This window comes from Pseudorca crassidens, chromosome 9 (assembly GCF_039906515.1).
Source record: "Pseudorca crassidens isolate mPseCra1 chromosome 9, mPseCra1.hap1, whole genome shotgun sequence".
In the NCBI taxonomy this organism is placed as follows: Eukaryota; Metazoa; Chordata; class Mammalia; order Artiodactyla; family Delphinidae; genus Pseudorca; species Pseudorca crassidens.
This window is the reverse complement of record NC_090304.1, coordinates 45,923,217-45,945,885: the sequence shown is the minus strand read 5'-3', so window position 1 is coordinate 45,945,885 and position 22,669 is coordinate 45,923,217. Positions and strand designations below refer to the sequence as shown.

Genomic DNA, 22,669 nt, shown 5'->3' with positions numbered 1-22,669 from the left:
ACAGTGTGGAAAATGGACAGGGATGCAAAGAGAACAGAATCCTGCGCTCTAACCCGCCCCGCAAAGACAATCCCACACCCAGAGACACCGGACCAGGTCCTCGAGCAGCCCAGGTTCTCGAGCGGCCCCGGCCCGGAGGCAGGGAAAGGTCCCCGCTTTGTGGGGAAAAGCCCTCGTGCGGGGCGCGGGGACCCGCGGAGCCGCCAGGGGGCAGGCGTGTGCCGCGGACCCGGGTCCCGCCTGGACCAGGCGCTCTGCTCCGCGGCTCACGCGGGCTCGGGCCAGGCGTCTGGCGGGGGCGGGGGGGTGGGGGCGCCCAGGGTGGAGGAAGCCCCGCGCGGGCCCCACCGGGAGCGAGCACTGCCGTCAGCTCATTTTATCCTCAACAACCTGGAAACTTGGCGCTGCTTTCCTGTTTTACCGATGAGGAAGGTGAGGTTCTGAGAGTTAGTTGCCCAAGGGGACACAGGTCACGAGGGATCTGGGGCAAAACCCAGGTGTCCGGACTCCAGGGCCGCTCCCAGCCATTCCCAGCACGTGCGTGTGTGGGCAGGTTCAGGCCGGCCAGGGGGCCACATGGGGCGAGGGTGGGAGCCCCCCGTTCCCGCTCAGCCCCTGGGGATTTTCTCTTGGGGGCCTAAGGAGGGTCCTGCTGGCGCCCGGAGGCATGTTGATCATGCCTCGCCCCTCCCCCGACCCCCGAGGCACACAGCCCGGGGCCCTGTTACTGAAGGCGCCTCGGAAAGGGGGCAGCCCTCGGCCCTGTGCGGGGCGCTTGGCTGGAGGCTGCCGTTAGGGGTGAGAGTGGGTGAGGAGGGAGGCGGAGCAGCCAACAGGCAGGGGCCTGTTTCCTGCCTGGCCTGACCCCGTCAGTCCCCGGGGAGGCCCCAGCAAACTGAGCAAGGTCATCCAGGGCGAAATTCCAGCCTGCGCCCTGAGCAGCAACTTCGCTTTTCCCAATAAGGCTCAAGAAAGGACACGGAGTGTCCTCCCCACACCCCCTCCCTGTCAGCACCTCTGCTTTTGTGAAGCCTCCGCTGCAGACAGTCTGCCTGGAGAAGAGACAAAGATAGACCCTGGGACAGATAAGGAGAGACAGCGGGCATAGATAGGGCGAGGGACACAGATGAGGAGATGGGGGTGCAGGGCAGCAGCCCATGCAGTGGGTCTGGAGCCCCAGAGGTCAGAAAAGCTTCCCGATCGCGCTTGCTAAGCCACGACTGGGCTCTGGTGTTGGAGAAAGATGCAATCATGGTGGAAACAGAAGGGTTTTTGTGTGGTGGGAAAGTGGATTGGGCTGGCAGCCCCGCCCCTCTGGGCCACTGGTACGCGATGTGCGCCAACCTGGGACCGGTGGGTGAGGGTGCTGGAGAGTCAGTGGGGGGCATGGCCTCCGAGCCTCCAGATGGGGGGCCCTGTACCTGCGGTGGAGGGGCAGGTGGGGCACCCTGGGGCAAATGGGGTTGCGTCCAGGCTGCTCAGTCTCTCCTGCTCAGGACCTTCTCTTCCTCTGTATAGAATATTTGCACCCAGCACTGGCTGTTTGGCTTGGCAAGTGAGCAAGGCCACAAAGTCGTAGCTGGCCTGCGGGCGCTCAGTCAACGTATGCAGCTGAGTCAGTCACCACTACTTCCCTCACCCCCTGGGGGCAGGAGCCTCAGCTCCGCCCGCACACACAGACACATCCACACAGGTATGCGCAGACGCCATGCGGCTGAGTAATAGCCGCCTCTCCGAGAGCAGAGAGCACGTGCCTGCGCACATGCACACAGGTGAATGACGCGCATGCACCTGATTCTGAGTCACCAGAGCTGTTGAACCCTGAGGGAGGGCACCGAGAGTACGTTCTGCCTTCCCTATTTAGACGCAGGTACCCATATGTATGCGTGTACGTGCCGCCATGCATCCTGCTGCATCGTGCCAGGGGATCAATAAATATTTGTGGAATGGATAAATGAGTGAACAAATGAGTAAATGAACAAACACGTGAAGATGTGAGTGACACCCACACTGCTTGGAAACTCCTGTAAACTCGGTAAAATCGGTTGGGGCAGTGCTGCAGGGTGGGTCCCGAGTCTGTGTCTGCAGGGAGTTGTCTTGCTCCAAATATAGCCTCCGTGGGCCGGCAGGGAGCCAGGGCTGCCTCCCAGACCGTGACTTCACTGGGCCTGAGGCCCAGCCTCGGAGGAGTTGGAGAAAATTAACAGAGAAGAGGCCCCAGCTTTCCACAACCAGGACTGAAGTGTGAGACTAGAGCTGGTGGGTGACTGTGTACTCAAATGTCAGCGGCTTGAGCTGTAGGGCAGAGGGTTCTGCAGATGGGCCCAGAAAGGACCACTTCTGGGTTGGGATCCTGGGAACTACCTCTCCTGGATGTCTTGGGCCAAATGTGTGGGAGGCACAGCCCCACTTGAGGGCGGGGGCAAGCACGGTGCCTGGGTCCCTCTGGTGGGTGCCCAACCAAGGCCTCTTAGATGGTCCCCCATCTGGGCAGGCCTTCTTGCAGGGCCGTTCCCCGTCTGCAGCTTGACTCTTCCTTTCTCTAGCGGCTATGCCTCTGCCCTATTTCATCATCCAGAATATTGCAGCATTACCCCAGCTGATCTTCCTGCCTTAAGACTACCCCCTCTGGTCCATCTTGTTCACTGCTGCCAGCATTATTTTTCTAAAATACAGACCTGATTATATAACTTTTCTGCTCAAAATCTCCATAGCTTTCCGCTTCCATAGCTCCCCCCTATTTAGCAGTAAAGTTGGATTGCCTTAGCCTGGTGCCCAAGACCCTTTCATAACCTGGCCCTGCTCTACCATGTGTGTTTTGAAAGGCTGATGTGTGAAGAGATCGTTGGTTATGTGCTGACGGGTGGATTCGTGGCCGTTAGGCTGACGGATGCTTATAGGGATGGAGGGGCCCATGGACTGTTTGATTTGTAGACGAACTATGAGATGTCTGGGTGATTGGGAGGCTAGTAGTAGGGGTGGATGGGTGGCTGGTTGGAAGTCAAGGCTGTTTCGGTCGCAAGGAACAACCCGCCCCCCGCCACATGTCATCAGGAAAGGGGCAGGGGATGATTATGACCTGGGTGCCTTGCAAACCTCACTGGCGCCCGGGCCTCACGAAGGTTGGGACTGTGGCTTCTTGTGTCTTGAGCAGCTCTCGGTCTGGTCGCTTCTGCTCTTTGGTGCCCTCACTCACTCCTCTCCCAGCTGGCTTGGTTTTCCTCCTCATGGCCCAGCAGTCGTCCTCTCAGCTACTCTTTGCTCCTTCCTTCCACAGGTTTTTATCAAGTGACTGGTTATGTGCCTGTTCGCACCTCAGCCTTGCTTCTATGTGCCGAAAAATAGACTGTGAACAATAAGCTACTGCCCTTGCTGAGTGTGCTTTCTAAAGGGAGAGACAGACGCTAAGCAGTTACATGCGAGGTGGTTACATGCTGTGGAGCCAGCAGCGCAGGGCGAGGAGGTGGGCGGCGAGTGGAGAGGGGCAGGGGATGCGCAGGGAATGTCTCTGATCAGGGAGTATTTGAGCGGAGATCTGAACAAAGCGAGGGGTGAGCCCTGACGATATCTGGGAGAAGAGTGTTCTAGGAAAAAGGAATGGCAAGTGCGGTGGCCCGGAGGCGGGACCCCTCTGCATGTTTGAGGAGCATCAGTGAGGCCCATGTGGCTGATGCAGGGTGAACAAGGGGAACAGAGGTAGGAGGTGAGGTCAGATTAGCAGAGGGACTGATCACCAAGGGTTTTACAAGCCATCATTACAATTTAAACTTTTACCCCAAGAAAGAGGGGAAGACATTGGAGGATGTTCAACACGGAAGCGACAGGCTCTTATATTTTCAAAGGGCCATCTGGCTGCTGTGTTGAGAACAGACTGAAGGGGCTAGAGGTGGAGGCACGGAGGCAGTTAGGAGGCTCCTGCAGAAATCCAGGAGGTGGACCGGGGCGGCAGTGGCAAAGGCGGTGACAGGTGGTCCAGTTCAGGATGTGCTTTGAAGGCAGTTACCAGGATTTGCTGATGGATGGGCTGTGGGTGTGAGAGAGAGAGGAAAATTCTGTCAAGGATGACCCTAAAAGTTTTGGCCAGGGTGACTACGAAGATGGAGCTCCTGTTTCTGAAGAAGTAAGTTGTCTTTTTGGCAGGAGGCGGTGCAGGGAGAGGCGTTACATCACAGTTCAGATTGCATTGCAGAGTGATGCTCAAGGGGGGATATTAAGATGCAGTTGGATCTAAGAGTCTGGGGTTCAGGAAGGAGCTCTAAATTGGGGTCCCCGATGAGGGGCTTGTGCCATGTAGATGGCATTTAAAGCCAGGGGACGATGAGCTCATCTAAGGAGAGTGCAGACAGGCAAAGGGTTTGAGGCATGACCTCTTGGCCACGCCAGTGTTCGAGGTTTAGGGGAAGACCAACCTCCACAGAGACCTGGATGGAGCGTCCAGTGGGGCCGGAGGGAGAGCAGCAGATGAGGGGGCGAAGAAAATGTCTGAAGCTGGAGGGAGTGAACGTCACCTAGAGCTGCTGATGGCTCAGGAAGGACGAGGCTGGAGTGAAGGTTTGGTGGACACAGCAGTTCCTGGTTCTCAGTCCCGCCCGGTGTTTGCAGGCTCTGCTTCCGGGGAGGTGGTCATGCAGATCAGCCTGGACGAGGAGGAACTGCAGTGTGGCCCCCGCCACCCTTGTCTCGGGTAATGACACGGGGACGTGGCGGGTGCCCGAGGTCCCCGCAGCTCCTGAGCTGTACCATTGCTCTGGGTCCCACTCCTCCAAAGCAGAGGCGAGCAGCAGGCTTGATGGAAAACTTCAGTTAACAGGAAACTTAATGGAACAAAAGCTTATTGTCGCTCAGGATGGAGTCTGCAGCATGAAGGGACCTGACTTTTCAGTAATATCTAACATTCACCCTCTCCGGGGAAGGCACCATGTGATTGGCTAAGTCTGTCACCTCGAACACAGACAACCTCTTTGGGCAGACATTTTTGCCAAGCTACTCAAGTTGTGTATTTGTGTGTGTACACACACACATATATCCCACAAACACGAATATATGTATATATATAGTGCACATAGAAACACAGTTGCCTTAGTTGAGGAATCCCAAGAACCAGGCTGTGGTCTAATCAGGGTTCAGGAAGTAGAACTGATTTCACTTAATACATATGATATAACCCTCAAGATTTATGCAGAAAGAAATGTTTGTGTCCATCTTCCTCAGCAAGGGGAGGTACTAGAGCTGCAAATGCTCTTTTCTAGTATAAATGGGCTGTGAGAATAGTGACTTGATAACCAGGTGTGTATGTCATATTAATAAAGGAATCTTTATTTAGGCCAGTGAGCCATCAGGTCAGACTGGGCCAGACAGATGGGCAGAGGCGGCTGGACAGAATGTTAAAAGGGATGATAGGTAGCTGGCCGGATGAGTAAATTGGATAGAGAAATGACAGGTAGACGATGACTCTAGATTGATGGGTGTGTGAATTTTAGGTTAATGGATGGACAGTGAATGGAGAGAGAGATGGCTTGATCCCTTGTGGCAGTGGTGCTTCAGAATCATCTGGCAGGCTTGTGAAACACAGGCTGCTGGATCCAGCCCCCAGAGGTTTTGATTCAGTAGATCCATGGTAGGGCCTGAGAGTTTGCATTTCTAACCAGTTTCCAGGGGATGCTGGAAGCTCCTGGGTCAGGAGCCAGGGACCATGCTCTGAGGACCACTGCCCTCTGGGGTGCCTGGGATTGTCCTACAAGACAACAGCCAAGGTGGCATTGCCAGGCCAGCTGGAGGGATAGGGATAGCATCCAGCAGGTGTCCAGGCATCCTGTCACTGGCAACAGGCCTTTGTCCATGGTAGGCCTGGGAGCCCATGGCTCTTCCCCTGGAGATGTAGCACCCTTGCCACCGCCCAGCACCGTCTGGCTGGCTGCCTCCAATCCCTGCCTTCCACAGCTAGGGTTAAATGGAGTCCATAAGGTGCGTGCATTTGGCCAGCGAAGGCTGGGGGGCGGACACATGGAGCAATCAGGGGCAGTGCCCTGGCCAGCCCAGTGCACGGGGCAGAGACCTCCCTTCCCTGAACCCCTGCATGCCCCCTGTACCTCGGGAGCTGCCCTCAGAAGTGCTGGAAGCCACTCCAGTGTTCCTTAACCTCAGCATCCCAGAGAAGGTGTTCTTGTCAGGCCAGAACCGGCCAGGATGGCTCTTGGGGCTGCTCCCGGCGGCCCTGGGGCGCAGTGCGGCTGGGCGGGCAGTGAGGACGCCCCGGGCTGGAGGCTGTGGGTCGTGCCCCCCGCAGCCCAGCTGCAGACAAGCAGAGCGGCCCAGGCGAGCCCCCTGCTGACCCAAACCATCCTTCTGTTTGTCACCCCTGCTTTCTCAGGTTTGCTAACCGCGCATCTCAGCGGGATCCTCCTGAGCAACATAGAAACATGCTCAGGTCTCCCTCGCCTTAAAAAGCGAACAGGCAGCCCCTCTGACCCCGTGTCCCCTCCAGCTGCTGCCTCCCATTCCCGGTAAACGTCCTCCAGAGAGCTGCTCGTTCGCCTGTCTCCGTTTCTCCCCTCTCATGTACCTGCCCGCCCACCAGAGTCTGGCTTCTGCCCTCCGCCCTCCACTCAGACGCCCCTGTCAAGTCGCTGGCTTCTTCCAGGACGCCAAGCGCTCAGCCCCTCCCCGGCTCCGCAGCACCCCAGCCCTCCAGCCCTCCGAGCACTCCTGGCTTCTCCCACCGCTCTTCTCCGTTCCGTGTGTGGCACCGCCTTCCCCTGCTTCTCTCCGCACCCCTGGCACCCCTCCTGCCAGGTCCGCCCTCCGCCCAGTGCCCTGCAGCCACAGGCTGCGTCTCTTCCCTCTTCCTCTGAGCTCTAGCCCTCGGCTTGGATGACCGTCCCTACTTTTCTGTCCCCCAGATGTGCGCCTCCAGCCCCTTCCTGGCTACGAGGCCATCCCAAAGGCACGGCAGCCTCCACAGGCCCGGGGCCAAACTTACCGTCCTGTCCCGTCTGGCGGCAGCCCTGGCCAGCGCCCAGTGAGAGGCACCAGCCAGCCGTGCCCCTCAGAAACTTGGAGGCCTTTGACACACCTCTCCCCCTGGGCCTCTGTGGCCAGATGAGCACATCTCGCCCCATCTTATTGCCTCAGTCGCTTTGGACTGTGTGCAGCACTTTGCATCGTCACTGCCCCATCTGAATCCAAACCACTGTCCTTCTTCCCTGGACCACAACGGCCTCCTAAGTGGTCTTCCCACATCCTCTCTTACGTGTCTCTGGCCCTTTTTCCATGTTGCAGCTGCTTTGCGCACGGATTCTGCTCTTTTGTTTTTTGATGGCTTCGGTGCATTTTATTGGTTTTCTTTCAGAATCCTTCTACAAAAGAGCAAAGTTAAAAAGCAAGTCCCTGGCAAGAGGCTGAGGACCATTCCTCTTTCCAGAGAGCCCTCCCCCTCCCCGCGTTCCCCACCTGTGTCACTGCTGTGGTTCACGGGGGCAGAGGGCCTGTTACTCAGGACAGTCAGAGAAGCTCTCACACACACAGATGGGAGATGACTCGCCTGGAGAGGGTAGGGCCGGCTTAGGGTCACAGCAGGAGCTGGAGTCTCCAGGGCAGGAGGGCAGGCTGCTTGTAGGCTGGAGGCCCGTTAGACACGGAGCTCAGCCAGGCCTCCTCAGGAACCTAGAAAAGGCTGTGAAATTTGCAGTATCAGGTTTCGGAAAACACAGGGTCAGGGTCAAAGGAGCAGCTGGTAGTGGGGAAGGCCAGGCCCAGCTAATTTCCTGTCAGAGTGGCCCAGAGGCCCCAGCCCCTCTCCGGCTGGCCACAGGGGAGGAGATGCCGGGAATGGCTCACATTCCTCTGGCTGGGGCCACGCCGGACCTCAGGGGACCTGTGGGGAGTGAGGAGGTGGACGTGCTGAGGCCGGAGTTGGGGGCCCTCTGCAGGGACCAGGCCTCTGCCGTCCAACCCTTTGGCTGGAGGGGGGCCAGGGGCTGTACAGCAGAGCAAAAATCCATCACAGCTGCTGGAGCTTTAGGACAAAGGAGCCCAACCTTACATTTCAGATGAGGAGACAGAGGCTCAGACAGGACCAGGTCTCACAGGATCACACAAGCATCCTGGTTCTAAGCCCCAAACTCTGTTTCTTCTGGCCAGGGCTGCATTTCCTGGAAGGCCCAGCTCTGCTGAGCTGTGTGACAGTGGGGGACAAGCGGGCTAGGTCTGTGCCCCTCTTGGAGGGAGGCAGGAACCCTCACTTCCAGCCCGGGATGCGTGCTTCCCAGGTGGTCTAGCTGTGGGGTGGGCAGCCCATGTGGGGAGGGCGTGCGTGTGAACTGTGAGTCAGCTGAGGGCCCGTGTGTCCTCCCAGTGGAGGACCCCAGCTCATTCCACGCACAGATGGAACTCTCGTCCTGGTCCAGCCCTAGGAGGCTGAGGCTGTGGAGTCCTGGCCTTGAGTGGCCTCTAAGTGGCCTGGCCAGGCCCAGGGGGAGGCAGAGGTCATGGGTCCCTGGCCCGGTTGAAGTACGATGCCGGGGAGGACGAGCCGGGGATGCAGTCACACAAGCCTGGGTGCAGACCTGGCTCTGTCAGATGCTACCGTGGGACCTTGGGCCAGTCAGTTAACCTTTCTAAACTACTGGCCCCTCAGCTGCAAAGCAGGGAGGGGCTACTCCATTTCTCTCTGTCCATCAAGTGGTACGGTGGCTCTGTGACTTGGGCAGGTCTCCTGCCTGACACTGTGGGACAGAACCCCTCCCAGAGCCCAGAAAGGCTGCCCGTGCCCTCGCTCCACGGGTGCCCCCTGCTCCCCCCAAGCAGCCAGTGGCCTCCTGGGGAGGCGGGGCCCGGGCATCCGTGCTCCACCTGGCCATCCCTCCCTGTCTCCCGGCAGTTGCCTCTGAGGCTGGGGACATTTTCAGGTGTCCCAGGCATCCACCCACCAGTCAGGCCCCAGGTCCTACAGATGCCAGCTCAGGCCTGTCTCCGAGGCTTCCACATCTATCCAGCCGCTCTGCCTTCTCAAATTTGAACAAGCACAGCGGCCGCGAGCTGCCCTCCCTTCTCACTCTCCCCTGTGTGTTCTTCACTAGGGAGATCTTTTTACACCGCATCACAACCTGGTTTAACTGCCTTCGCTGCCCTCCTCCGTGCACCTTTGCATCCGTGAATTCAGCATAAATGTCAGTCACTCAGGGAAGTCTTCTGTGATCCTCAGAACTGGACTAGGATCTCCTCCCATCTTTCCACAGGCCCCGTCACAGCTTTGATTACACTAGATACCAAACCTTGTGTGTCTGGATAATGGCTTATTTCACTTGGGGTCCAGCATAGCCAGAACAGGCATCAGCACACAGCAAGCAAGAATGATGGACAAATGCCTGAAAAGATGGACACGCCATAGTTTGGGGTGATGGGCCCATTCGTAGTAGGTTCCCTCCTACAGTCAGAGGTTTGGGGGAACGTGTGCCCCTTATTAGGGCTGAGCGTGGCACCTCCCATACCAAGGCCCTGGGCAGAGACATAACTTCTGGTCACCTCCCTTTGGTGAGGCTCAAGTGATGGGGTCATGGCAGGGACCCCCAGCCCCACCTGCTAAACTGAGCTGCCCCCAGGAAATTTGGATGTTGTCAGAGGCAATGGGTGGGCCCGTGTCCGACAGCGTCTGCATGTATAAGTGCCTACGTCACTGGGGTGTGTACACGTGCAAGTGTACGTGCGTGAACACGTAGCGCTTGTCTGTTGCCTGTGTGTCAGGACTCTGTTTGCGTGTGTGTGAGTGTCCCCCTCAGGGCCTTGCAGCAGCTCCTTCCCAACCCAGCCCAGACCCTCGAGCCCATACCCTCCGTAACACCTCCACCCTCTGCCTCCCTCCTGCCTCTCCCTGGGCCATCCCCCATGCAGCATCCCTGCCCAGGGCCCCGGTGCCCTACACACACCTCTGTAATTTCGTGTATCACGGCAGTTCATCTGTATGATGCTGTATTAGTTTTCTGTTGCTGCTGTAACAAATTACTACAGACTTAGTGGCTTAAAACGGCAGATTTATTATGTTACAGTTCTGGAGGTCAGAAGTCCAAAATGGGTCTCACTGGGCTAAAATGAAAGTGTCAGCAGGGCCGTATTCCTTTGTGGAGTTTCTCCCGGCTTCCAGAGGCTGCCCACATTCCTTCGCTCATGGCCCCTTCTGTCTTCAAAGTCAGCGGTGGCTGACTGAGTCTCTCTCTTATCACATCACTCTGACGCTTGCTTCTGCCTCCCTCTTCTGCTTATAAGGACCCTTGTGATGACATTGGGCCCATCCGGGGTAGTCTCTCGAGGTCAGCTGATTAATAGCCTTAATTCCATCTGCAACCTTAATTCTTCTTTGCCACATCAGGTAGCATCTTCACAAGCTCTGGGGATGCGGACACAGACATCTTTGGGGGCGGTGCAGGGACGACATTATTCTGCACATCAGAGATGGTCTGTCCCTTCTTTCACTTGTGAGCTCTTTGGGCCTGTGCTGTGTCTTACACATCTGCAGATGCCTCAGGAGCAGAACAGTGCCCAGCCCACACTAGGTGTTTATTATATATTTGTTGGATAAATCTGATTCAGCCAACAGTTTGTGGAGAATCCATTTTGTGTTGGGTAATTTTACACATATCATCACAGCTTTTGTTCCCATTTTATAGGTGAGGAAATTGAGGCTCAGAGAAGTTAGGAACCACCCAAGGCCAAAGAGTAAGTGACAGAGCAGAAGCTCAGTGGACGTTGACCTCAGGTAGACAAGGCTGACACCTTTGTTCCTTTGAGTCTGGAGCTCCAAGAGAGACAAGCCCCTAGACCTTTGGTGGTGGCCATGAAAATGCACCTCTCAGGTTTCAGACTGGCCCCCGCTGCAGTGTTCTGACACCCGTCACCATTTGCTCTCAGGTCCCCGGACTGCTCTGACAGGCAGTCTTGGCACGAGGTCTCCCCCACTGGCCTTGTTGCTTTCTTAGATCTGAACCGCAGCCTAAGACTCTTCTGTTCCACCTTCTGTCCTCCCTTCTCTCCTCCATAGGGGTCAAACCTACATGAGTCTGATGTCCCTCCCAGCTGCCCCCCACTCTCTGCCCACCTTCCCTCACAGGTGTTACCCCTAGAAATCTCTTGCACATAGAATCCCGTCTTCCTGTCTACTCCTTTAAGTACCAGAACTGACATAAATGGTCTGAGGAAACAGTGTAAGAAGAGGACCTGAGGCTGTCTCACGCTGAGGGGAGGGGAGGAGGATGCCATCCTGGCTGGTGGGTGCCCCAGGTGGTCCCTAGAGCAGGTAGTAGCTCAAACGCTAAATATTTCACTGGTGAGGACTTGGGAACATTTCCTAGAGGGGAAGAATTCTGTGGCAGGGGTGATAATTCAGGCATTTGAAAAATAAGGGGGGAACAGTGCCTTCTAAAGATGGGCTGGTTACTGCTTGCTTGTCCTGACGCCCCACAGAGGGAGGAGGAAGGACGGCGAGCCGCCAACAAGCAGCCAGTGGGTGAGTGTGACGGCAGGGAGCCCGGGGGCGTGTGTGTGCCCGAAAAGGGGCCCTCACCCCTGGAGTGGGGGGCAGGTACAGCTGAGTGGCAGGTGAAGACAAATAGAGTTGCAGAGCCCAGATGAGTCCAAGCCCTCAGCCAAGGTAGTTGTGTGAGGACTGGGCCCAGCTGGGGAGATCTGGAACCCTGAGACTTGAGCTGAAGGCATCTGCATAGCACCCCTGAGGTCACGGGTGCTGCATCTTCCCTGACCCTCTGGGCTGGCAGGGGTGACCCACCCATGAGAACTGCCATCTCTGCCGCACTGAAAGATGCCACAGAGGCCTCGCCCCCGCAACAGTGCCCTCCCAGGAGTTGCCCCTGCTTCCTCTCCTGTCTGCCAAGGACAATGATTAGGGTTGAATTCCAGAATAATCTGGCTGGGGACCTGCTGGACCTGATAAGGGGAAAGAGACTATCTTGTGAAAGAATAGGAACTATTGTGGATACTGGCAGGAGGAGGGGGACGCTCCTGGGATCGGATTTTGAGAGTGCTTGATGAAGGGAGCTGGAGCATAAGACCGGATAAGCAAGATTCCATTGACGTGAGGACACTTTGTTGAGACACAAGATTTAATACCCTAGCTAGGATGCCAGGGGATGCGGCAGACTCTTTGAGAGGTCTGGAAAAAGCAGAGGCCGGCACTCAACGAAACGGAAATACCCAAGTTCCCCTGGCAGATGGTAGAGAAGAAATTTACGACAGCTGAGGAAAACGGGCACCTAGAATGATGTATTATGTAAGGCCAGTAGTGACGGGCAAGGCAGAGGGCAGACAAGGGGGCTTGCCCTACGGAAAGCTGTAGAGATGGTGAACAGAGCATGGTGCTCCTAGGGGCAAGACGGACAGGCAGCCAGTAGGCTCTGCTTCACATCACCGGCCAGGAAAGCAGACGGGAGTGGAGGAGCAGGAGGCAGGGCAATAGCAAGTCACGGTCCCTTGCTGAGTTCCCAGACCTGAGCCAGTTTTCAGACACGGAACCCGTCGACTGAAGAGGTGGCCAAGCCTCTAGGAGGAAGGACCCTGCAAAACTGCAACCAGTATGTACCATGGGGGTGCCTTCAGTTTTTCCCCAGAGGTCTATGGCCATTTGTTTGGGTGACTGTTCACTAGAGAAAGGGGAGCAGTCGACAGAGTTTGAGTTGACATTAACACCTGGAGACTCGAAGCATCATCACAGGCCCTTTTTCAGAGCGGGGCCTATGGAGGTCAGGTAGCAAGTGGAATCCTGGCTACAGTTCGGCTTGCAGTGGGCTCACTGGGTCCACAACCCACCCGGCAGTCCCTTGTACTCCAGTGTTTAACTAGAATTCAGGTGCTCTGATAGTAGGGGTAACCCCACATTGGGTGCCTGGCCCAGTGGGTAGGAGCTCTCATAGTAGAGAAGGCCAAGTGGAAACTTCTGAAACTGCCTTCTCACTCCCTCACCCTGCTCAAGGTAGTAAATAAAAAATAACATCTCATCCCAGGGGTTATGGCAGAAACGAATGCCACCATTAACCACTTAAAGGATGAATGGGTGGTGGTCCTATCATTTCTCATTTAATTCACCAGTCCGACCTTTGCAGAAATCGACAGATCCGGGAGGAAGACTGCAGACTGTCTCAGGCTTAACCAAGTGATAGCCCTGTTTGCAGCTGCTGTGTCAGATGTGGAATCATTGCTAGAGCAGATTAATAAGGGCTTAGGTATGTGGTTTGCGGTCATTTGGCAAATGTGTTCTTTTTCCACTCCAGTTTGAAAAGAGGATCAGAAACAGCTCACACTCACATGGGCTGAACAACAATATTCATTTACAGTTTTGCCTCAAGGCTACGCTTGTCATAGTATAATCCCTTTGTGGTAATATGCCCTTTGTCATAATATAATCCCCAGAGATCAGGGCCACGTGAGTACCACGGTGATCCACTACATCAATGACACCATGGTGATGAGACAGGATGAGTAAGAGGTGCCTCTGTGCTGGAGGCCTGGCGAGACCACATGCAGTTCAGAGTGTGGCATATAAACCTATGAAGACTCAAGGACCTGCCACTTCACTTCGTGAAGTTTGTAAGGGGTTCAGTGGCCAGGGGTATGCCAGGATATCCCCTCCCAAGTGAAAGAAATTGCTACATCTTGTCTCTTTCACAATGGTGAAGACAGCACGGTGCCTTGTACCCCTGTTTGGGGTTTGAGACAGCATATTGGTGACATGGAAGGCTGCTGGCTGTAGGTGGATCCCATAAAAGGAACAGGCACTGCAGAAGGTCCAGGCTGCAGTGCAAGCAGTCCTGCCACTTGGGTCATATCATTTGGCAGAGTCTCTGGTGTTGGAAGTGTCAGCTGGGGGAAAGGGAAAAGATGTAGTATGAAGCTTGTGAGAAGCCCCAGTGGGAGAGTCACAGGGCAGGCCCCTGGGATTCTACAGCAAGGCTACGCGATCGGCAACAGGATCACACACCTGTTGAGAAACAGTTCCTGGCACGTTACTAGGCTCTGGTTCCTAAGCTCTGGAACATTTGACCAGGGCACACCATATGGGGCATCTGAAACTGCCCATTCTGAGTTGGGGTCTGTTGGACGCATGAATTCAGAGTCAGATGGGCCTGGCAGTAGAATATTCGTAAGATGGAATTGCTCCCTCTGGGGCTGAGCCTGAGCGGGGCCAGAGGGCACCAGTAAACTGCATGAGGACATAGCCAGTGCCTGTCCCCTGGCTGGTACCTATGGCCACATGGAGGGTCCTGTACAACCAGCTGAAAGAGGAGGAAAAAGCCTGAGCCTGGTTTATGGATGGGTTGATGTGGTACATGGGTACAAACTGAAGATGGACAGTGGCTGCGTGACAGGGTGTAAAGGGAAATGGAAAATATTCCCACCGGGTAGGGCTGTGAGCAGAGGACTTGGTCATGTACTTCGTGTACAAAAAGTGGCCCAAGGTAGTGAGAAGACACACACGCTCTTGGGCAATGGCCAAATGGCCTGTTTGGTCAGGGGCCTGGAAGGAAAAGGATGGGAAGACTGGGGACAAGGAGATGTGGGGTAGAGACAAGCGGATGGACATACGGCAGAAAACATGAAGATTTTAGGGCCACGTGTTAATGCCCATTAGAAAGTACCCAACACATTAAGGCAGTGAATTTAAGCAAGTAAACAAAATGACCTGGACGGTTGATGCTAGCTGGTCCTTATCATTGGCTACATAGAACCAGCACGATGAGCATAAGTGGAGTGGCCACAATGGCAGAGGCAGAAGCCATGCAAAGGCTAACGTGGGCCCCAAAGCACAGACTCCCACATACCAAGGCCATTCTAGGCACTGCCGCCCCTCAGTGTCCAGCCCGCCAGCAGCAGAGACCTATGCTGAGCCCTCACGTGGCACCATTCCCGCCTGGGGCAAGTCCGCTACATCAGGCCCTTTCCATCCTGGAAGGGCCAGTGGTTCATCTTCACAGGGATAGAGAACTCTTCTGGGTTTCCCTTTCCTGACCACAGAGCCTCAGCACCACTGCCCAGGGACTTACAGAAGGCTGGATCCAAAGGTGTGGAATTCCACTCAGCTTAGCATTTGGCCAGGGACACAGCAAAGGTCCTCCTGCACTATAGTTCATGGCTGCCACCAGGGCGCTTAGAACTCCTATGTCCAGGAACCAGCAGGGATCCTTGACCCTGATCAGCAGAAGGCAGGCCTGCTTCTACACCATGTGGGCAGGAAGGAAGCTGTGTGCTGGGTGATCTTCTAGCTGCCTCCAAGTAATCCCCACTGTAACTGAGAAACAACCCGTGCAGCAGCCCTGACCTGAGACAGGTCTAATTACCAAGTATTCAGGTCCCTCCTCCCCCATCGAAGGTTTTGGTCACATCACCAGGCAAGCTGAGGTTGTTGAGAGTGAGGGGAATTCAAAATGGAGAGTGGGGGAGGCAGAGCGTGAGATGAACTCCATGACAGGGTAGTTAGCCCTCCGACTCCCCTCTTTCTCTCCTGAGTCTCCCTTAGAAAGAGAGGCCCAAGGGAAACAGGGAGGAACTGCTCTCTGAACCTGGCCACAAGGGGTGGACTGCAACCGCCGTGAGAAGACTTCCCCCAGGTCTCTGACTGCAGGGACTGTGCGTGACTGTCTGCCCCAGCTGTGCTTTCTGGAATCTACTACTGTGTTTGCTTCCCTGGCTGCTGCCTGCTGATGACTAAGCGGGGCAGGGCTCCCAGGCAGGCCCGCCCTTGGGAGGTGTGGGGTTCCTCTGACGATTCCTGAGGACTTCTCACCTGTCTCGCCAGGCTTCCTTGGAACTGCTCCACAGTCTAAGTCTCCCACCCAACTTTTCCTCCTCCCTCCCTTCCCTTTGTCTTTCACAAGGTCACACCTGCACCCAGGTCTCCTGGCCCTCCCAGCCTCCCCCGCTTTCCTTTCCATTCCGGGCCTGCTTCTCAGAGGACTGGGGCTAACACACCTGCCTCCCCAAGCAGGGTTCTGGACCAGCAGCCTCAGCGTCACCTGGGAGCTTATTAGACATACGGAATGTCAAGCCCCTTCTCAAACCTACTGAATCAGAATCTTTATTTTAACAAGGTGATTCATACACGCACTATAATTTAAGAAGCATTGATTTATAGATGATTTGGTCTTGTTCAGCAAATCCTTTAAATCTCAGTTTGGAATCTCAGTCATTGCAAAGGTGAACCGTTGGAATCACAAAATCGCAGATCTGGGTCCTTCATTTTATAGGTCAAAGCCTGCAGAGCTAAGGCGAAGGTTCAGCGTCATATAGTGAATTAGAACAGAGCCAGCACCCAGGTCTCTCGCCTCCCAGCTCTTTCCACTTTGGCTCTGCTGTGAGCAGGCCACTTGCTCTAAATCTGCATTGCCTAGCATGGTAGCACTGGAATGTGGCTAGTTGTGGTATAATAAAAAACAAAGTTTTTTGGGGGGGGTCTTTGTCCTGGGTTTGCGGTACAGAGTTGCTGAAACATTTAGAATTTCCTGAGTGAAAGGAAATTCATAGTGAGTCCCTTTGACCACACGTGTGTTTATGTGAATGCAGTGACTCAGGCTGGCGCCCCTAGATAGCTTTAGGATGAGGACTGGTTACCAGAAGGAGAAACGTGTGAATAGAGTGGGAAGCTACAGCCTCTAGGGGGGCTGGAGAGTGGGTTATGGAAACATCCTGAACAAGATCCAGAGAGCTTCCCAGTTGGCGACCACACGGAAGTGCGGGGAGGGTGGCACGCCACTCACTGCTCCCGAGCCTGGCCCCACACGTCTCTTCCACGCGGCTGCTGTTGTTTCCCTTACGCCAAACCAGTAAACATAAGCAAAGTATTTTCCTGAGTTCTGTGCGTTCTTCATGGCCCCTGGGACTTGCAACTGGCCTCTGAAGGGGGGCAGTCTTATGGGACCGAGCCTTTAACTGTGGGGTCTGTGCTGACTCTGGGGAGGATGTATCAGAACTGGGTGCGCTGCTGGACACCCAGCTGGTGTGGGAGAACTGGAGAATGGAGTGGGAAAATGACACGCATTTCATAAGTGGTGTCGGAAAAAAGATAACACAGTGGTCCAAACTGAGATGCGCCGTAAGTGCAAAATACACACTGGATTTTGAGGACTCAGTATGAACGAAGACTATAAAATATTTCATTAATAATTTTTTATACTGATTACATGTTGAAAAAGTGTTTTTGATAGATTATCGTAAATATATTATTGAAAATAAGATAAAATGTTATAAAATCAACTTCATCTATTTCTTTTTTTTTAAACAGTTTTACGTATTTATTTATTTGGTTGCACTGGGTCTTAGTTGCGGCAGGCAGGCTCCTTAGTTGCGGCAGGCAGGCTCCTTAGTTGCAGCATGTGGGCTCCTTAGTTGTGGCATGGGAACTCTTAGTTGTGGCATGGGAACTCTTAGTCGTGGAATGTGGGATCTAGTTCCCTGACCAGGGATGGAACCCGGGCCCCCTTCATTGGGAGCACGGAGTCTTATTCACTGCGCCACCAGGGAAGTCCCTCTATTTCTTTTCACTTTTTAAAAAAGATACACAAGTGGCTTGCATTATGTGTCTATTTGGCAGTGCTGCTCCAAGCCCTATCTCTTCATCAGCACTGCTTTATTTTTGGCTTATTTCATAGCTCTGGTTGCCGTAGCTGAGGGCATTTCCTGGTTATCAGCCTAAAATCTTGAGATTATTCAGAAGTTCTTTATGAGATAATGGGGTTACTTAACAACTCTTAAAAGAACTCCTAGTGAAATATCTATAAATGACAATTTTCACTGAAAAGCAAACCAGCCGTACCATTAACAGTTAACGCTCTGGCTCTGGAGTGAGGCCACTGGGCGGAGGGTTTGGGAGGTAAGAATAAAGAACCTGGGCTGGAGGTATTGGGGAGTGGGGCTTGCGCTCATGTGCTCCCTCGGGTCTGCATCTTTCAAGAGCCCGGAGGAGAAAGGCTTTGTCACAGGAGCCGCGGGGGCAGGGGCACCAGGCCCCAGTCCTTCTTCCTTGGAACCTAGTGCCCTTCTCCCCGTCACAGCTAAGACGGGCGGAATGAAGGGCGTCCTGACACTTGTGCTCAACTCCCAGTCCCAGTTGCTTCCCTCCTTACTGAATGTCAGGGACACAGTAGGAGAGAATGGCAGGTCCCAGGGACAGCCATTCAGAAGAGAGGCCTGGGGCTAATGAAGGCCTGAGGGCCCTGGCCTGGGTCGCATGAGCCCTCTAGACTGAGGAAATCTGAAGGCTTAAGAGGGGGATGCCACTGCCTCACCCTGGGGGTCCCCCTCAGGGAGGGCTCCTGGATGTCAAGACTTAGAGGTTCAGCCCTGAGGAGAACCTGCATTCTGATGGCTCCATTCGAGATGTAGTTAGAGTCCCCAAGGTAAACTCCAAGGGCTTATCTAGAGGAACTGTTGTCCAGAACTGAAAGCACTGATCCTTCATCTGTGCTGTTTAACTATTTCCTGAAGCAGAAAAACCTCATTCCATACTAGAGTTAAATTTCTCCTGCCTAAAGTTCTCACAAATTGCCATGTGCCACAGGTGGTGAGACTGCGACCGGGAAGAGGTGAAGCACTTAACCAACTTCACACAGCTCACCAGGGGCTCAGGGTGGGAGTGGCGGCCTCACGTCTCTTACCTAAACTCTGCAGCAGTGCGTCCAGAACCCAGAAGCTCAGGCCAGCCTGTCCAGTGTCTCTGGTTACTTCCTGAGCAAAGGGCAGTGATGACATTAAGAGAACCAAGGCAAGAAATGGGTTATGCTGCATTTTACCCTTGAACTTTTAGCCCCACGTATGAATCATAAATGTTGCCTTCTGAGTGCTAAGCAATGCACAGTGAACTTTATTTCAGTAAATGAGGGATGGTTCTTCTTAAGAAATAAATTTAATTCAAGGTGGTTAGTGAATGCAAGGCATGTAGCGCCTTCATGAAAGTTACAAGAATCCAGTTACAAAAGAAGCACTGTGTAAAGTCTCAAATAGCTGAGGGTACAACGGGCTCCATATTTTACAGAGTACAAAAAATTATTTCATATACAAAGAAAAATACAAATAATGTGCAAAAACCATTTTCACAGGTGGCAATTTATAAAATGAAAATGATAGAAAAATCCTTCATTCTTATCATCCCCCAATTTCTTATATATTAACACAATTCTATTTTCTAGTGTGTAGATAATTTTAAATTTGAAAATCTGATTTATTTTTAATCTACAAAGCGGCTTTTTAAAAAGGGAACCATTTCACTACTGAAATTTTATGAATGAATCAGTTAATTTTATATTAAATTATAAGCAGACTATCTGAAAAACAAGGATATAAGAACTCATATATACATATTTTTGAAATATTAGTTTGGTATTTAACATATTAACATTTCAAAACAAATGTAATGATCTAGCTACCTACGACTCCATCCAACCGCAGCGGCCGTTGCAGAAAAGCTGTTTCTGTGTGCCATGAGAAACAGTATTCCTGGTGTCTTAAGCTGAACAAACACAGGCTATCAGAAGTAAAGAAAACCTAAAGACCAAACAAGTCCCTACTGTTCATGTGCAGAGGTGCCGTTTGGGTATCCAGTCACGCCACAGTGCGACCTCGGTTTACACAGCCCTTGTCATAGGGGTCGTGTGGTCATAAACAGCTGGCTTCTGTCTCTCAAACATCTCCACGTTATTAGTTCAGTGCAAGTGTCTGTTTTGTGAGTTAGTGCATTCAGCTTTTTGCATGTTATTTTGTGTAAGAAGCCGTCAGGGAGCAGAAGAATACATGGGAGCACAAAGTCCTGCATCCTCAGGGCACCTTTGGCCTAGAAAATTCAGTGTTTTGGAAGCAGTATTTTCCTGCATTGGCCTGGTGATTACTGCATCATTCTCTGGACAATCTTTTTGCATCAGGATAATCTTGTGTGCCCCCCTTTGCCTGCCACTGAGCACTGATGGTCTTGCTGTGAACCCCAATGGTCGAGCAGGTATCACGGAAGCACCTTTGACAGCACCAGAGAACTGAGCATCTCTAAGGTCAGGTAGTAAGAATAGGAGCCTTTGATGAGAAACCTAGTCTATGCAGAATGGAAGATAGTCTTGGAGGATTTTGATTTTTGCTTGTCAGAAAGCTCTCCAAGGATATTAGGACCTTGGAGAACAAAAAGGATCTATGTATCTTTCATGAAGAAGGACCCAGGTAGGTGGCAGCCACTTTGCCTAAGGGATGGATGACGGTCGGCTCAGAAAGCATTCTTCTGATCCCTAACCATGAAGACCCTGTTAGAACAACCTAGTGCAAGATACAGGGAGGGCCTAGGGCTCTTGACAGACCTGTGTAACACACCCACTCAGGCTAAGCAGGCTTAGCAACTGCTAAAAGAGGGGAATGGGTTAAGTCTGGGTAGGAGAACCTTAGGCCCTAGGATGACTCATCAGAACCAGCAGGAAGCTGTTAGCTCCTCAAGGACTCACACACTTTTTTCCTATCTGGCAGCACAAGCCCCTCCTCCCTCTTCTGTTTGGGTTGACCATGGGCATCAGGCGTCAGATATACAGCTCTGGATCCTGTCCATCCACTGCTGGGCACTCTGTCCATCCTGGGCACAGAAGTTATACACACGTTTGCTGGTCTTGAGCTATAAAATCAAATGAAGAGAACCAGAGATGAAGGGCAGGGCTAGTCTATGGCTCTGGGCAAGTGTGCAAATAAATCCCTGTGACCTTTCCTTTCCGTTCTGCCCCAGAACCTCTGTTATTTTCTCTGTCTCCCACTATCATACTGTCATTGCCTTTAGAGTCATTATACTTTCCTGGCCCCGAAAGTCAAGGGGGATGTCAACAGAAGGGCCTGGCAGAGAAGAGAGACACACTAGGAAAGCCTGACTTTGCATCTTCCCGGGGCCTTCCTTGACTGAGGAAGAGGGTCAGGAATGGCTGGAGTCTCTGGCCCCGCCCACGCACTGCACCAGTGCAGCACAGGCGCCAGGAAGGCCGAGCTTCATCCACACCACGATGGAGTTGGCTTTCATGTCCCCTTTCCATCCCCTTCTCTAAGTCTTCAGTTGGGGCCACACTGGCAGCCCAGAGTCAGGGAAATGGCTTCATAGGCTGAGCAGGGCCCTAGAGTATGACCTGTGTTCCATATGTAGTCCTGCTTGGCTCTGGGGATTAGATAAGTCCCCTATCATGTGGCCCATAAAATGCCCCAAGGCCCACCTAAGGACTGCTGAAGATGTTAGGGCAGACAGTCATCATGTGTGACTAAGGATGTTTTTTTGTGGATGATCAAGCATGAAGATCAATGGATACAAAGGGAAGTAATATCTGTTCTTGACAGTAGGTGGTGAGTGAATAACTAACAATATTTAACAAGGCGTTCATCTGCTTCCACGTGTAGCTGGATCCCTTTTAAAGGAGTCTTTTGTGCAAAGCGATGTGCAGCCTTTCTGAGACATGTGGACAGCAGGGAGAGGTCAGGTTTGGGGATGAAGAGTGCTGGGTTCAAGCTCTGTAGCAATTCCCACAGCCGGGGTGGGTCTGTGACCCATGTGCAGTTACCACCAATTGCTCTGAGGCCCCATGATTCTTGGAGGTGGATGGATTGTAAGGGATCATGTGCAAATAGAGCCAGGAAAAGGCAAGATCGACTTACATCAAAGAAAGCCTTGTCACTCGTGTGCTTTGGGGCTCCCATGCTGGGGCCAGCAGGGATGACCATTTCTACCTCAGCCAGATCAATGTGGCCTTTACAGCTTGTGTCCTCACCCGAGTCATAGTATCGCAGCTGGAACCAAAAAGATACATGGGATATAAGAGACACAGAAAGGGAAAACAGCATGGCTTTTCAAAATGTATTTGAATACTTTCCCACATCTTGCTAAACTATGCCTGGAAGAATAGACAAGAAGTTAAAAACGCTGGTTGCTTCTAGGAAGAGGAATTAGACAGCTGGGAGAAAGGCGGAAAAAGACATATTTTTTGAAATTTGAACAAATAAGTGTATTACACATAGAAAAAGTCAACTAACAACTGTAAAAATATATATATACATGTAACATATAAAAAAGGGTTAATGTTTAGAATATATACCGAATTCCTAGAATTGAGAAGAAAAAGATAAACAACCTAATAGAAAAATCGTCAAAGGATTTCAACAGGCAAGTCACAGAAGAAATGTGAGTGACCTATAAACATCTGAGAAGATGAACAACCTAACTGATCAAAGAAAAGTAAATGAAATCAATGAGATTTCACTTTTCACTTAGATTAAGAAATATTAAAATGGCTGACAATATTCAGGCTGAATGGAAGGCACTAGGTATTCTCAAACACTGTTAGTGGGGATATAATTAGTCAGAAGCCTTTTAGAGGACAATTTGGCAATATGAACTAAAATTTAAAATGTTTATACCTATTGATACACCTTTCCCACCTCTAGAAATTTATCCTACAGAAACCCTCCCACAAGCATGCAAAGACACACCTATAAAGAGGTTTCCTTCAGCACTGCCTTTATTTTATTAGCTAACAACTGAAAAGGTATCTGTCAATATGGTTTTGGTTAATTAAATGATGGTACATCAATAATATGGAATTCTATACAACATTTCAAAAATGTTAAGATCTATTATGAACTGGTAGGAAAATATGTCCAAGCTATCTTTATTTAT

General features: G+C 52.6%; 1 protein-coding gene and 2 long non-coding RNA genes across 9 annotated transcripts in view; 1 reads left to right on the top strand and 2 right to left on the bottom strand.

Annotated features, from left to right (window-relative positions):
* Window positions 1–283: 283 nt before the first annotated feature.
* Window positions 284–22,669, top strand: part of LOC137230473 (uncharacterized) — a 70,195-nt gene continuing 47,809 nt past the window's right edge. For 3 of the 5 annotated variants that reach the window (XR_010946150.1, XR_010946151.1, XR_010946147.1), the window contains exon 1: window positions 1,450–1,772. This is a non-coding gene — a long non-coding RNA (uncharacterized lncRNA). Of the gene's footprint in view, window positions 433–1,449; window positions 1,773–22,669 lie in introns of those variants that run through there. The other 2 variants (XR_010946149.1, XR_010946148.1) reach the window with 1 other exon arrangement.
* LOC137230472 (uncharacterized) lies at window positions 3,802–7,241 on the bottom strand. The gene is made up of 3 exons (XR_010946146.1): window positions 6,980–7,241; window positions 4,410–4,814; window positions 3,802–4,024 (listed from the first exon to the last, which is right to left on the bottom strand). It is a non-coding gene; the product is annotated as an uncharacterized lncRNA (long non-coding RNA).
* SBF2 (SET binding factor 2) overlaps window positions 18,837–22,669 on the bottom strand; it is a 459,339-nt gene continuing 455,506 nt past the window's right edge. For all 3 annotated transcript variants that reach the window (XM_067749929.1, XM_067749930.1, XM_067749931.1), the window contains 2 exons: window positions 21,652–21,783; window positions 18,837–20,635 (listed from right to left, as the gene is read on the bottom strand). In XM_067749929.1, coding sequence (XP_067606030.1) covers window positions 20,537–20,635; window positions 21,652–21,783 — 231 coding nt within the window. In that variant the 3' untranslated portion in view covers window positions 18,837–20,536. The remainder of the gene's footprint in view (window positions 20,636–21,651; window positions 21,784–22,669) is intronic.